General features: G+C 39.1%; 2 protein-coding genes across 4 annotated transcripts in view; one reads left to right on the top strand and one right to left on the bottom strand.

Moving 5' to 3' along the window:
• The window catches only part of Firrm (FIGNL1 interacting regulator of recombination and mitosis), a 45,685-nt gene extending 35,439 nt beyond the window's left edge, over window positions 1-10,246 (bottom strand). Inside the window, exons 1-7 of one of the 3 annotated variants that reach the window (XM_057769679.1) lie at window positions 10,070-10,246; window positions 6,344-6,383; window positions 5,381-5,469; window positions 4,364-4,468; window positions 3,486-3,626; window positions 2,761-2,923; window positions 31-115 (exon numbers count right to left, since the gene is read on the bottom strand). In XM_057769679.1, coding sequence (XP_057625662.1) covers window positions 31-115; window positions 2,761-2,923; window positions 3,486-3,626; window positions 4,364-4,468; window positions 5,381-5,469; window positions 6,344-6,383; window positions 10,070-10,180 — 734 coding nt within the window. In that variant the 5' untranslated portion in view covers window positions 10,181-10,246. Of the gene's footprint in view, window positions 1-30; window positions 116-2,760; window positions 2,924-3,485; window positions 3,627-4,363; window positions 4,469-5,380; window positions 5,470-6,343; window positions 6,384-9,538; window positions 9,867-10,069 lie in introns of those variants that run through there. The other 2 variants (XM_057769676.1, XM_057769677.1) reach the window with 2 other exon arrangements.
• A 98-nt stretch (window positions 10,247-10,344) lies between these two features.
• Mettl18 (methyltransferase 18, RPL3 N3(tau)-histidine) lies at window positions 10,345-12,867 on the top strand. The gene is made up of 2 exons (XM_057770317.1): window positions 10,345-10,406; window positions 11,200-12,867. The coding sequence occupies exon 2, from the start codon at window positions 11,393-11,395 to the stop codon at window positions 12,500-12,502; it is 1,110 nt and encodes a 369-aa protein (XP_057626300.1). The 5' UTR covers window positions 10,345-10,406; window positions 11,200-11,392; the 3' UTR covers window positions 12,503-12,867.
• Window positions 12,868-14,142: the final 1,275 nt, after the last annotated feature.

Below are 14,142 nucleotides of genomic sequence, written 5' to 3'. Positions count from 1 at the left end.
AGTACGAAAAAGAAAATCTAACAAACTTACTTAATTATAAATTTCCATGTATTGGCATGAAATGCTTGGTCCATACCAGAGATCACAGAGCAGATATCCAATAACGAATGAATAACTAAAGAGAAGAATAACACATCTCTCAGGATAATCAAATGTTATATGAGATATTTTCTTATATTTAAATGGATCAAGTGAACATCTCAACACTTGACTGAAGAATTAAAATATGCACTAGTATGAAAATAATTACTGAAAGTAAATGTTGTATTTTTAAGGTTTTAATAATGAAATATTGAGCTGGGATGTGGTGGCACACACCTTTAATCCCAGCACTCGGGAGGCAGAGGCAGGCGGATCTCTGTGAGTTCGAGGCCAGCCTGATCTACAAGAGCTAGTTCCAGGACAGGGCTCTAAAATTACAACGAAACCCTGTCTCGGAAATTAAAAAAAAAAAAGAAAAAAGAGAAAGAAAGAATTATTGATATTGCAATTCACATCTATCTAATGACAATTAAACCAAAAATATTCAGTGGAATAAAAGTTATGTCCTACTAAAAAATGTTCAGTAAACTAATAGTTATGTCCTATTATAAAATGTTCAGTAGAAGGCATCTATGCTTACCAGTATACCACCAACAGCCAGGACTTTTATACAGAAAAACCTTGTCTTAGAATACCAAACAAACAAACAAAAAGAAATTTAAAAAAATTTAGTGGAATAAAAATTATGTCCTATTGTAGTTGAAATATTCTAGAGATACAATTTAAAAAAAAAAAAAGAAGAAAAAGAAACTACTAAGAAAACCTAAAAAGAACTGCAACTTAATTTATACTAACTTACATTCATGCAAGTGTTTTATTCTAGTTGTTTTAGAAAGCTTGTAAAAAATGGTTCCAATGGCCCCTTCTCTTGTCATAAAAATGTCTCTGGGCACAGACCTTTAACTTGATTTGATAAAAGAACAATGATCAAAGCAAAACAAGCCAAGATCTGGTGTGCCGGGACTTGTCCTCCCCTTGTGATTCTTGGAAATCCCAAAGCTGTGATTGGGCCTGTGTTAAATAAAATGCAGACTTTCTCACCACTTCTGCCTCAGCAAACAGCCAGAGGTGAAGGACGTTCTTAGCCATAAATGGAGGAATGAGCTAGCTGCACAGAAAATTACTGCAGATAATGCCAGTCTAAGTTGAGGCACATGGGATTTGAATAAACAAACACTATTTTAAACAACAGATTTTCAGGTTGATTACTTAGAGAGCAAAAGGTACCCAATATTGGTCCCAAATCAACCTATACTCTTAACAGTAAAGTTAGAAATATAATCTTTGCTTTCCTATATTAATGCATTATTTTCAAAATTCTAGATCATAATCATTAATAAGCGATGAAATCAATGACACAGATTACAATCAGTAACTTCTGTATAGTGTTTGGGAGACAGGGCTTTACTATGTGGCTTAAGTCACCTAGAACCTGTAAGCTCTTGCTTCAGCTTCCGAAGTGCTATGCTGGCCTGTGCCATCACACCTGGCTAACAATTAACAAGTTTGTAGAATGAAATAGTATATGCAAGGCCTTGGGCTTAATTCCCAAAAAAGAAAAAGAAATAATAGAGTATAATACATGTAAAACAGATATTTATTATTTTTTTTATAATTTACTTATTTTTATTTTATATACATTGTTTTTCCTGCATGTGTGTCTGTGTAAAGGTGTTGAATGCCCTGGAACTGGAGCTACAGACAGGTGTGACCTGCCATGTGGGAGCTGGGACTTGAACCCGGGTCCTCTGGAAGAGCAGACAGTGCTCTTAACCACTGAGCCATTTCTCCAGCCCCCAATAGATATTTATTATAATGTGTGTGTCAGTATACATGCACACATTCAAAAGTCCCCCCACACACATACACACAATTCCAGAAAGGAATTTAGCTCCCTCCCCCTACACTTTTTGTTACATGTCAGGAGCCATATTTCCCTCCCCCCCCCAAAAAAAATTGTTATAGGAATCACCGCCCTGAGGAGTTTTGTAGAGGGCTCTACTTCCCAATTGTATTGAGGAAATTAACTGTTAATAGAGAGCTATCTGTTAGTGGAACCCGTCTCACATTCCAAACTATTTAGAGAACTAGGTGTGTCAACTCGTGACTTCCTGACCAAGGAATCGTGACTTGACCGATCGTAACCTCCTGGCTAGCTTGGACCACGTGGCAAGATCCCGTGCCCCAGCCCCCCAAGCTCCTCATCCAGGGGCTATATAAGCTGCAACCATGACTCTAATAAACGGAGGCTTCGACAAATATGCCTAGCCTCCTTCCTCTCATCAGCCCATGTCTTTCAGGTGGTACCTCTCCGTGACCCTGGAATAACTGACCAGCCAGGCGGGTTACAGATCCTAGACAGAGTGACTCGCCAAGGCGGTCTACAGTTATGGGTTAAAGAGAAAAAAAAAGCTAAAGACTGCTTTCTCAGACTACAGAGTAGCTTAAAGAGTATAAAGTTACATAAATCCTTTATTGGTTAAATCTTTTGCGTGGAAATTACATACTATATATTTTACTGGATATTCAGATTGATAATAAAGTATAAAAACTAAATTTTACAAATTTTAAAGACTGAAAATTTACCTAGGGAGATTGATATTATTTTTATACATAAGCAAGAAAGCATGCATAAAGAGAAACATTAGTTTAATGATTTAATTGATTAACAAACTATAGCCATTTTCACCCTATTCTAATCAATAATTCTTTGCTCACCTTCTACCATCAACAAAGTGTTATTTTCATCTACTGAAGGGCCCATGCAAACCTTGTCCAGCAGTTCCATCAGCCGCTTCTGGAGAGAATAGGCCTCCCTGAAAACAGACTGGAGAAGGTCTGACAGTAGGTGTAAGCGTCCAGAATACAAAGATTCACTATTCTGACCATAAAATATAAAAAGAAGAGAAACAGATCACAAACAGCTCAAAATTCAAATTTACTTTAGTCCATACTATCAGAGACTGAGATCATAAACTTAATGTTCTGACAGAATCACACTTTACTAAATGCACTTTGATAGATGCAGGAATATAAACAGTGCACATTTTAGCCCCCTACCACCATACACAATTTGACATTTACCCCAAAACATTGATAACAAAACTGCCTGTGCCCTACGAATTCTAAGCCATCTTTTGTGCTTTCCAGCTGCCTCAGTAATGTTAAGAAGGACTAAATTAAGTAACCCACTTTGCTATCTAACAGAACAATTTCAAGATTCCTGTGGTTACACATAAATCTTAACCATTTTTTTTAAGAAGGGGGAAATTCAATTCCAAAATCACCTTTTAATCACTTGTGAAACAATTAAGTCTATCTTTGCTCCAGAAAAGTCTATCCCATTATCAACTAAAATGTAAAACCTTATACATAAACACTTATCTGGCACTTCTGCCTACAGATTCCAGGCTATTCAAACGCTACATAGACCCACTACTCACTTTACAATGTACAAATGTCTTTTTAATTATATGCAGGATGGATGAGGGAAGACTATGAATATTTTCTAGAATGATGGATTGCTGTGTGGTACAAATATGATGAACACATCCTGTAAGGCCTTCTAAGATCTGCACCATTGTCTGGAAGAAAGGAAAGGCTGGTTCAAGACATACTTTTATATAGGCAACAAAGGAATTATATAGCATTCTGAGTGCTGGACCTACAGCAGTAACATTACGTGCCTCTCTCTTTTCAGTGAACTTCACTCTCTCAGAACACCACTCAGAATCACAACCAAATTCAGGGTGCTATCTTGATTTGTCTTCTAAGACAACTAACATAAAATTATATAAAAAAAAATCAGAAATTGGGGCTGGAGAGATGGCTCAGAGGTTAAGAGCACTGACTCTTCTTCCAGAGGTTCTGAGTTCAATTCCCAGTCACCACATGGGGGCTCACAACCATCTATAATGAGATCTAGTACCCTCTTCTGGGGTGCAGGTACACATGCAGGCAGAATACTCTATACATAATAAATAAATGAATAAATCTTTTTAAAAAATTCAGAAATTGACCTTTAATATGTATTTAAGTCCATAAATTTAATTCAAGCATTATGCCATTTCATGAAAAATAAATGGTTTGTCTTGTTTTTTCGAAGACAAGATTTCACTCCCTAACCCTGACTGGCCTCAACCTCCCTAGTACAATAGGCAGGCATGAGGCACCACCCCTGCTACAAAAAACTTCTCAGTTTTTTTTTTCTTTTGAGACAGGATCTCACTGTATAACCGCATCTGCCCTTAAACAGAAGCATCTCCTGCCTTAAGCATGTCACAACACCCAGCTCCACTCTTTTTCTAATATACTTACTTACTTGTAAAATATTCCTTAGAGTGACCTGGATTCCTAAATTTTGGCTTGAGAGTTCTCTGGCTTCAGTGGTTAATTCGCGTATCATTCTATCAAATAATTTCATAGTCTGTGAAAACAAATCAGCTTATAAACAGGACTAGAAATCACTAGAAAAAAAGACACCTTTGAAGGAAAAAACATAACAATGACCTGATTATTCCCAACTATCCACTGTCAGTTAACCACTGGTCCTAATTTAAAAGTACTTCTACAATGGAGTCCCTAAACAAAGCCCCAAGTCTTACTTTGCTTTTCATTTCTGTGGTGTGAATGTATTTAGTAATAGAAAAATAACTCATTCAAAGTTCATCTGAGGGTGTAACAAGCGCCAAGTACTACTCTGAATAACAAAAAACCCTAATCAACCAATATCCTGTGGCATTTACAAGGGCATTTCTTGGTATTTGGTTATGAATTTATACTGAGTCTTATATTTAGAACCCATTTATATATTTGGTTTGTTTTTGTGTTGTGAGACAGGATCTCTCTATGGAGCTTTGGCTGTCCTGGAGCTCCCTGTGTAGACCAGGCTAGCCTTGAACTCACAGAAATCTGCCTGCCTCTGCCTCTCAAGAGCTGGGATCAAAGGTGTGTGACATCCACTAGGCGGTTCTCACTTATATTTTGACTAGTTCACCCTTTTAAATATAAAAATCACTTTACAGTAATGAACTCACAAATAAAAACATCATGCAACTAGATTTATGAAGCTACTTGAACAGTTATCTATTCCCAAATTAAACACATTGCAATGAAATGTTATACTACAGAACATTAGATACAAAAAAAGCTTAGTTGTATTATTATAAGGATAACTCAAATTAGCACAAAAGTGAACTATTTTTACTATTTATTTGCACTTGAATATATTTGATAAATAAGAAAAATAAGAGAATTAAGAAAATCAGGAACAGATTATATAAAGTTAAGGTCAGATTTTAATATCTTCTATAGTATGCAAATTAACACAAAACTGTACCTTTGGTAAAATTTGGGAAAAGAAAGTCTGTTCCAGTGTCAGGTGATTCATATGAGGCAAAAAATTATCAGTAATGATTTTCAAAATTCCTATAAAGCAAAATAACATATTTTGAAAAATATCATACCATGTCAGTCAGTAACTGTCCTTTTTCAAATATGAGAACATGTATGTAATGTCAACCCAAAATTGCAAGTCTCAAATACCATAATCTACAGAGAAACTTAAGTATTTCACTGTAAAAAGTATAATACAAGAAAAAGGGAAGAAAGAAAACAGAAACAGTCATTACACCCAGCAACTGAAGACAAGCTAAATAAATTAAGTGGGTATGAATACCTCTTCTCAACAGGATTCACTATATGTGTTTCCAAAATGGCAAATATTCATAATTTAGCAATTATATAAACAGATAAATATAATGACTCATATAGCAAGGCTGACAGAAATGTAAGGATTGAGATAACATAGTTCCCATCATAATCTCTTCTCTAAAAGGGATTCTGTCTGTGTACATGTTTGTATGTTTAAGTTCATGCACACAAATGCCATAGTATGCATGGACATCAGAAAACAGATTTCTTATAAGAAATCATGAAAACAGATGGAGATGAGAATAAAAATTTTCCAAATGACGAATTTGTCATCATCTAGACAATGAGCTTTTCCTAACTCAGAGCGCTTTCTAGATGACACTAAGTATGTTAAGAGGCTGCAGGTTCTAACAGACTGAACTGGTGTTCTCTTGGTCCTATCACAGCATAAAATTTCAATGTGCTTATACATCATCAAAAATGGAATTCAAAACTTAAAAACACTATGACTGGAAGGAATTGGCTCATTTTATGTAACAGGAAGTTACCAAAGCTACAATAAAGATTAACGTTGATGGTAACATAAATCTGCAAAGTCATCTACTGACACACATACACAACATCAAATATACAAAACAACTTTACTTACGTATATGTTCAATCCATCTCTCAGAATGCTGATACATAAAGTAAATAAAAAGTAATTAAGGAATAAATTCAAAAGGGACTCTTAAAATTTACCAATACTCCCCTAAAAGACTGAAATTATACACAAAGCCCTTATTTCTTTGACCTCTGAAAATTTAACATGTATCATATGAACAAAGGTTTTGTGAAAATGTTACTTAAGGCTAAGTAACTTTATACTAAGTCATGAGATATTTAGGATTGGTGGAAGATAATCCAGAGTTCCAGGCTCTACGACAGGAAAGACGCTCTCCTTAGCACTTCTACCCTTTGTCTCTGGCTTAACTGCATGTTACTTACATGTCTATCGCACCAACCTTACCAGACTGAAATCTTCTGATGTAGCAGGATCTTGCAAATTGTTGCAACTTTTAATTATGATATGAGGGTTAACAATAAACACAGTATAAACTATACTTTTACATCACTTAGAATTATTAGAAATATTTTATTGTAAAAGCAGAAAGAACCCTTGTACAATGTGAAGAAGTTACCTGTAACTATCATAAAAACCCCTCTTTTGAACTTTTACTTTGCATATTTTATAACTACAATCAAAATGAGGAAACCCAAAACTTTTTAGTTCTGGAGAGTAAAATCTGCCAACTGGAACAATTCCAGTTTAAATTTAGAAAGCTTGCTACTTCACAATTAATTTATAAGTACACAAATATTCAGATAATGACTGGACAATAATAAAGTAAAAAATAAGAAGCTAATTTTGGTAGGTGATAGATTACGATATATTGCACTTTTCTTCCATCTGTTCTACAGAATGAAAGTAAAATACTAAATGTTTCAAACCTTGCAATATCTAGTTATTTTTATTGAACACATATGTGCCAGTCACTCTTCTCAGTGGTGAGGATAAAACAGTGAACAAAACCAAATGCCTGCCTCTATTCTACACAATACAGTTAGGAAAAATGGGGAAGGAGCAAATAAGGATCAAATGGTCTCCAGAAAACCATAAACGCCATAAATGTAACAGGGTGGTGTGTTGGCTAGTTTTATGTCAAACTGACACAAGCTAGAGTCATTCGGAAGGGACTTTAGACTGAGAAAATGCCTCTGTAAGATTTGCCTGTTGGCTAGTCTATAGTGTAACCCCCTTTATTGAAAACAGATTCTTTTCTCATACAATATATCCTGATTACAGTTTCCCCTCCTTCTACTCCTCCCAGTTCCTCCCCCCTCCCCTCCCATCAGGAACCATTCCCTTTCGGCCTCTTATTTGTAAAGAACAGGCTTCTAAGAGATAACAAAACTTAACAAAATAAATTATAAGATAAAACAAAAACTATCACATCTAAGTTGGACAACACAAACAGGAGAAAGTACAAGAATGAGACCCACTTATGCACACTTATGCAGGAATCCCATGAAGATACTAAGCTGAAAGTTTTAATACAGAGAGAGAGAGAGAGAGAGAGAGAGAGAGACAGAGACAGAGAGAAGCTGGTGCAGACCCATGCAGGCCCTATGCTTGCTGCTTCAGTCTGTGAGCTCATATGAGCTTCAATCAATTGATTTGTAGTACATTTTCTTAATTGATGATTGAGCCCAGCTCACTTTGGCCAGTACCACTCCCCTGGGCTGGTGGTCTTGGGTGCTCTAAGAAAGCAGACTGAACAAGCCACAAGGAGCAAGCTAATAAGCAACCCTCTTCTCTGCTCTGCTTGAGTTCCTGTCTTGACTTCCTCTGCTGATGGACTGTGATATGAAATTTCAAGCTGAAGTGAACTTTTTATCAACCAAGATGATTTTGGTCATGGTGTTTTACCACAGCAATCGAAATCCTAAGACAGGTTTCAGGGAGCTACCTGAGATTGAAGGCTGTGAAATGGATCCTCTAAGGAAGTACGCTGAAGAAGACTGGAATGAGATGTTGAAAAGGCTGGAAAACAAATTAGGCTGAGAACAAAGATTCTGAAGGAGGTCAACTTGGGGACTGAGTGTAGCTACCTAGCTAGGTATAAAGGAAGGGACAGGCTCAAATTATGGGCAAGGTTCAGACTGTATTCTTAAAATTAAGACACACAGGCAGGGCAGCGGTGGCACACGCCTTTAATGCCTTTAATCCCAGCACTCTAGAGGCAGGTGGGTGATCTCTGAGTTCAAGGCCAGCCTAAACCAAACAAAACAAAAAAATTAAGTCACAAAGGTACGTGAAGGAGAAATAAAGTGAGTTGCTTTCCACCCTAAACTTTGTAAGAATAGATTATAGAAGAATTATGTAGAAACAAGGAAAATATTACGAGCCCAGATGATAAAGACTGGACTCACAGTGACAGCAGGGGAGACAGGAAGATTCAAGAAGTAATTTAGAATCAGAAGCCACAATATGTTGGTTACAAATGAGTATTCAAGGTTTACTTACAGAAGAAAACCTGGGGCTGGAGAGATGGCTCAGTGGTTAAGAGCATTGCCTGCTCTTCCAAAGGTCCTGAGTTCAATTCCCAGCAACCACATGGTGGCTCACAACCATCTATAATGAGGTCTGGTGCCCTCTTCTGGCCTGCAGACATACATGCAGACAGAATATTGTATATATAATAAATAAATAAATAAATATTAAAAAAAAAAAGAAAAAAGAAAACCTGGAAGTGAGATCTGAGTTCTCGTAGGCAGCAAGGAAAGGTAGAAATGGTGTTTTGAATTAGTGAGGGCTCCTGTAACTAAGCGAGAGAAAAACACTCTATTTTCATTCCCTCTAAGCCTAGCATTATAGCAAGCACACATTACATAAATAAGCGTAGTAAAAACAGCTGTTTCCAGAAGGAAATTCCACAAAGACAGCCTTGCAGGCTGGCACACATATAATTCAAGCATGGCAGACGCAGGCTCACTGCAAACTCAAAACTAGCCTGCTGTGTGTAGCTGGTAGCAAACCAGCCAGGGCTACACAGCAAGACTTCATCTAGAAGGCAAAATAACTCCGTATTCACACAACGAGTATAAAAAAACGGACCTTAGTGCCATTTAAGGAATGACTTTAACATGGTAGAAATACTTGCTCTATTGTGAAACATCATTCGTGCAGGTTTGCACTCTTGAGAAAGTGATGGTCGTTTGGTCTTGGAGGTGTGTGTGTGTGTGTGTGTGTCTGTGTAATGTTATACAGAAGGTAGAACCGAAGACATAATACTAAGATCACCTTTCAACATGAAGGGGGTCGACTTCCGGTTACAAGTATAAACACAAAGCACGGCACTAATTATCATTCCACCGACAGCGCGCAATTCCAATGCATTTAAAGCCAAAACCTGCAGCGACGCTTTCTAGCTAAAAAGGAAACTGGGGCTTGAAAGGGGAAAGCATTTTTTATTTACAGAACATCCTCTAAAGATGTGGTCCCACGGAATAACTACAACTACATCCTTCAATTCTCACACTCCAGATACCGGGCGCCAGCGCTGGCATCTCTCACACTCGGCAGCGAGTCTATGGGGAAACTAAGGGACAGAGGAACACACTAAGGCGTGAGAACGCCAGTCATCTCCAACAGCTCCAGTGGCAATCGTCCGACAACGCCGGGCGGGCCTAGGCCTTGCACCCACCGCTGTCCTCCTCGCTCCCTCCACCGCCACCTCCTCGTAAACGCCTAGAGTTCGAGCCCAGCCACAGGCCGCCCGCTCCCGCCCGGCAGAAAGCTCGCGGCCCGCCCCTCAGCGTCCTCCAAGGATATGACGAGCCGGGGTAGCACCGAAGGCAGCTCCCGGCGGCACACCTCCCGCGACCAACTGTTGAGATTATCCAGCATGGCCCGGTTCGCCTCCGCCTCGTCGTCCTGAGACATTCTTGCGCCGTCGGCCACGAACAGATTTGTGCAACTCCCGCCACAAATTGGAATGGCGGTCACGCTGTCCCGGCAGCCTTTGAGAGCGCGCCGCTCACACGCAACCATAGAGAGGCGGCCCCTCGCCCCCACGCGCCTAGAGTCTCCTCTAGCCGTCGGAGGACTCATCTCGCTGGTGTGCACGGTGTGCCCACGGCGAGCTCTGCCGCGAGTTCCGGACACCCAGGTACTTCATTCACCCTGACTTCTGTCATTCGAGTGCTGAGACCAGAAGTCCTCAAGTTTGTTACCTTCGGTGCCAGGGGGCTCTGAGACTGCGCGTAGGGTCAAGGGTGAGCTGGTCCTGTATCCGGGAATGACTCGAAGCCCCACAGTGCAGGGGGTTGGAAAGTAGGAATAATTTTAGGGGTGCGAGTTCTCCCCGCACACACCGTCCAGCTCCTGCCAAGTGAACCTTCCACCGTCCAGAAGTGTGCAGATTAAAACGGGTCTTATACAAAGTCCGCTACGTGGCTAAAAATGTTTCTGTACAGTCGATTTTACTTTCTACAGTGCTGGTCTTCATTCCGCCGTTTCGAATTACGATCTTGATTAAATATGCCGTTCGGATGAATTTATAAACGCCATATTACACCTTTACGTGTTTGAAAATGGATGTCTTTCTTACTCAAATAAGACCTTAAACTGTTGTGGAGGCAGATTAACACACAGAGATGAAGATGTGGCGGAAAGTAGGGGGCATACGACAGCTAAAACACCCCGAGTAGCTAGTCTGTCCTGTATAAAAATCTTGGGCTTCGAATTTTGTTCTGGTAAAGGTGGTTACTGTTATAGCTGTTCTTTTGTTTGCTTTTATATTTTATCTTCTACTTATGAATACTTAACGGCATCTGTGTAATTTCCTAAATCACCCCCCTACACGCACAGCTTTTTTTAAAATAATCATTTTCTTCCTTTCTTTCTGTTTTTCTTTCTTTCCTCCCTCCCTCCCTCTCTCTCTCTTTCTTCCCCATTTCCAGAGCTGAATTGAAAGAGGAACAAAGGCCCCTGAAAAATCTTTGGAAGCCTCTCTAAATATATCCAGTGGTGGATAAGTAGCTAACGGACATTGATCCCAACAGAACTAATTGACTGTGTGAATCAAGCCATTCTATCCCATCCGGAAGTTGAAGCATCATCCTTTGATAAAGCGAGTGTCCATATAATAAGAGGATGGCCTTTCAATTCAACTTTAGTATAGAAGAGGATGTAGAAAATAAATTAACACCCCTTGGAGATGGAACTTTGACCCTGGATTCATCAAAAGAACCACCCGTCTCAAAAAGTCAAAACGGAAGGCAGGACAGAAAGTGTTCTGCAGAACCATCAGACTTGCTTCCGGATGGCTTATGGGAATCCTCAATGGGTAATGCAGCTTCCTCTGAAGACACCGACCGCCCACTCAGTGCAGCTGATGGGTCAGGTGACCGGGAAGCATATGAAAAACAGCCCTTCTTGAGAGTTGCTAAAGAGCATGCTATGCCTAAAGATTTAAATCAAGTCTTAGAAAATACGGTTATGGAAATGTTGCCGGGTCCCCATGTCAACATAGCGGTAGTGAAAACTGTCTTGTTGAAAGAGAAATTCCCTGGAGAAAACATAGTTTCAAAAAGCTTTTCATCTCATTCTGATCTGATTCCAGGTGTCTATGAAGGAGGCTTGAAAATCTGGGAGTGTACTTTTGACCTCTTGACTTACTTCTCAAAGGCCAAAGTGAAATTTGCTGGGCAAAAAGTGTTGGATCTTGGGTGTGGATCGGGATTGCTTGGAATAACTGCGTCCAAAGGAGGAGCTATCGAAGTTCATTTTCAAGATTATAACAGTCTGGTGATCGACGAAGTGACCTTACCTAACGTAGTCGCTAACTTCCCTTTGCAAGATGAGGGCAATGATGTAAATGAGCCAGAAGGGAAAAGACAAAAGAAGTCAAAAGCAGCCCAAGAAACATGTAAATGTCGGTTTTTCTCTGGGGAATGGTCTGAGTTCAGTAAGCTTGTATTAAGTGAAAAACTCTTTGCAAAATATGACCTCATTCTCACCTCAGAAACCATTTATAATCCAGATTATTACAGCGCTTTGCATGAAACGTTCCTCAGACTGTTGAGTAGGAACGGCCGGGTGCTTCTGGCCAGCAAAGCACATTATTTTGGTGTTGGTGGTGGCGTTCATCTCTTTCAGAAGTTTGTAGAAGAAAGGAATGTATTTGAGACTAAAACACTTGAAATAATTGATGAGGGTCTCAAGAGGTTCCTAATTGAAATTACTTTTAAGTATCCCAGTTAATATATAGTAGCCTAATGGAATAAACAGAGGAACCCAGAACTTGTGACTGTTTAATCTCTTTTTTATAATTTTTTCTGAAATTATGGTGTTTGTATGGTTCTGCTTATTAAAACAATAAGCCATGTATAGTAGCAGCCTGTGTTTTCTATGTAAAACTGCCTGCGCATTTGATGAGCTCTTGAATCACTTTGTACAAAAGGTCTTTCTCCATCTTCATTCTACTTGACCTTTCTACAGTCTCTAACACTCCATAAACACATTCTTGGGGACTATTCCCATTTATTATCAAGTCTATGAATCTCTCTACAGTCTTTGTTAGTTCCTCGTTCACATGAAGTGCCTGGCTAGATTATTAAGGACGACTGCATCCCTGAGTAAACTGAATTTAGGTGTTTGGTTGAAGGCTTATGTAACTAGGAAGACTTTTTTATTGATTCCCATTGTGTAAAAGCAGTAGCATGCTGTGCAGTTGAATCTGCATTAAGATGAACTCACAAGAATCTGACACAGAATGTGAAAGTGGCTGGGGATGTGTGGGACCATGGTCTATATTCTGTCAATTATATTTTAAATAAACGCTGATTGACCAGTAGCCAGGCAGGAAGTATAGGTGGACAACCAGACAGGAAGTAGAAGCAGGTCAAGGAGAACAGGAGAATTCTGGAAAGAGGAAAGTCCATTCCTCTGCAGTCCCAACGCAGACACAGAAGAAGCAAGATGTGACCTGCTCCACTGAAAAAGGTACTGAGCCATGTGGCTAGCATAGACAAGAATAATGGGCTAATATAAGTTATAAGAGTTAATAAGAAGCCTGAGCTAATGGGCCAATCAGTTTATAACTAATGTAGGCCTCTGTGTGATTTCTTTGGGACTTAACGGCTGTGAGAGCCAGGCAGGATAGAAAACTCAGACAACAGGGATGTAGCTTGGTGGTAGAGTGCTTGCTAGGATGCATGGGACCCTAGGTTCCATCCATAGAACTTCAACATCAACAACAAAATGTATGGGTGGTAATAAAGAAACAGTACTTAAAGATAACTCTCACCCCTGTAAGCTAGTAAGAGACCCTAAGACCTTGGAGGGAAGACAAATAGGGAAGAAGAACTTCAGATTCTGGCCCTAAGTTCCTCAAGAAAGAAAGGGAGGATGGAAACATTGTACTGCTTTAGTTGAACCTGGAACAAAAATTGTCATATCACTAATGAAATTGAGATCTGCCATGTTATATAAACATTTTCTTCCTTGGAAAAACCCTACGCCATGCTATGTCTTGGATTCAGTGTGTTATTTATTGGAGCCCTGACAACTAGGTACTATGTTTGTATAGTATTTTATTTAGCAATTATAGTCTTGCATGTCATCCCAGTTTAGTAATGATTAGTCATTTTCAGTTATGAGAGCTAACAGTTTGCGGCATTTATATGTGCATAGCTGATAAGTTTATAATGCTATTATTTAATACTTATTACACCAGCAGATTAGGTTATAATAACTACCCCATGCTTTATAGGTAAGTTGAGGCTCAAAAAGTTTATTTGTCCTACTCACATGTTTTTACCTTAAATCATAATGTTTTATTGTATGTGTGTGGGGGAGAGGTGGCCTTGCTGTGTAGCACACACTGTCAATTGACTAGGTAG

The sequence above is a fragment of the Chionomys nivalis genome, chromosome 5 (assembly GCF_950005125.1).
Source record: "Chionomys nivalis chromosome 5, mChiNiv1.1, whole genome shotgun sequence".
In the NCBI taxonomy this organism is placed as follows: domain Eukaryota; kingdom Metazoa; phylum Chordata; class Mammalia; order Rodentia; family Cricetidae; genus Chionomys; species Chionomys nivalis.
The sequence above is the reverse complement of the archived record's forward strand: the minus strand, read 5'-3'. Positions and strand labels throughout refer to the sequence as shown.

Excerpts from the sequence above, each read along its gene's own strand:
- Mettl18 (XM_057770317.1), top strand. The coding sequence starts at position 11,393 with ATGGCCTTTCAATTCAACTTTAGTATAGAAGAGGATGTAGAAAATAAA.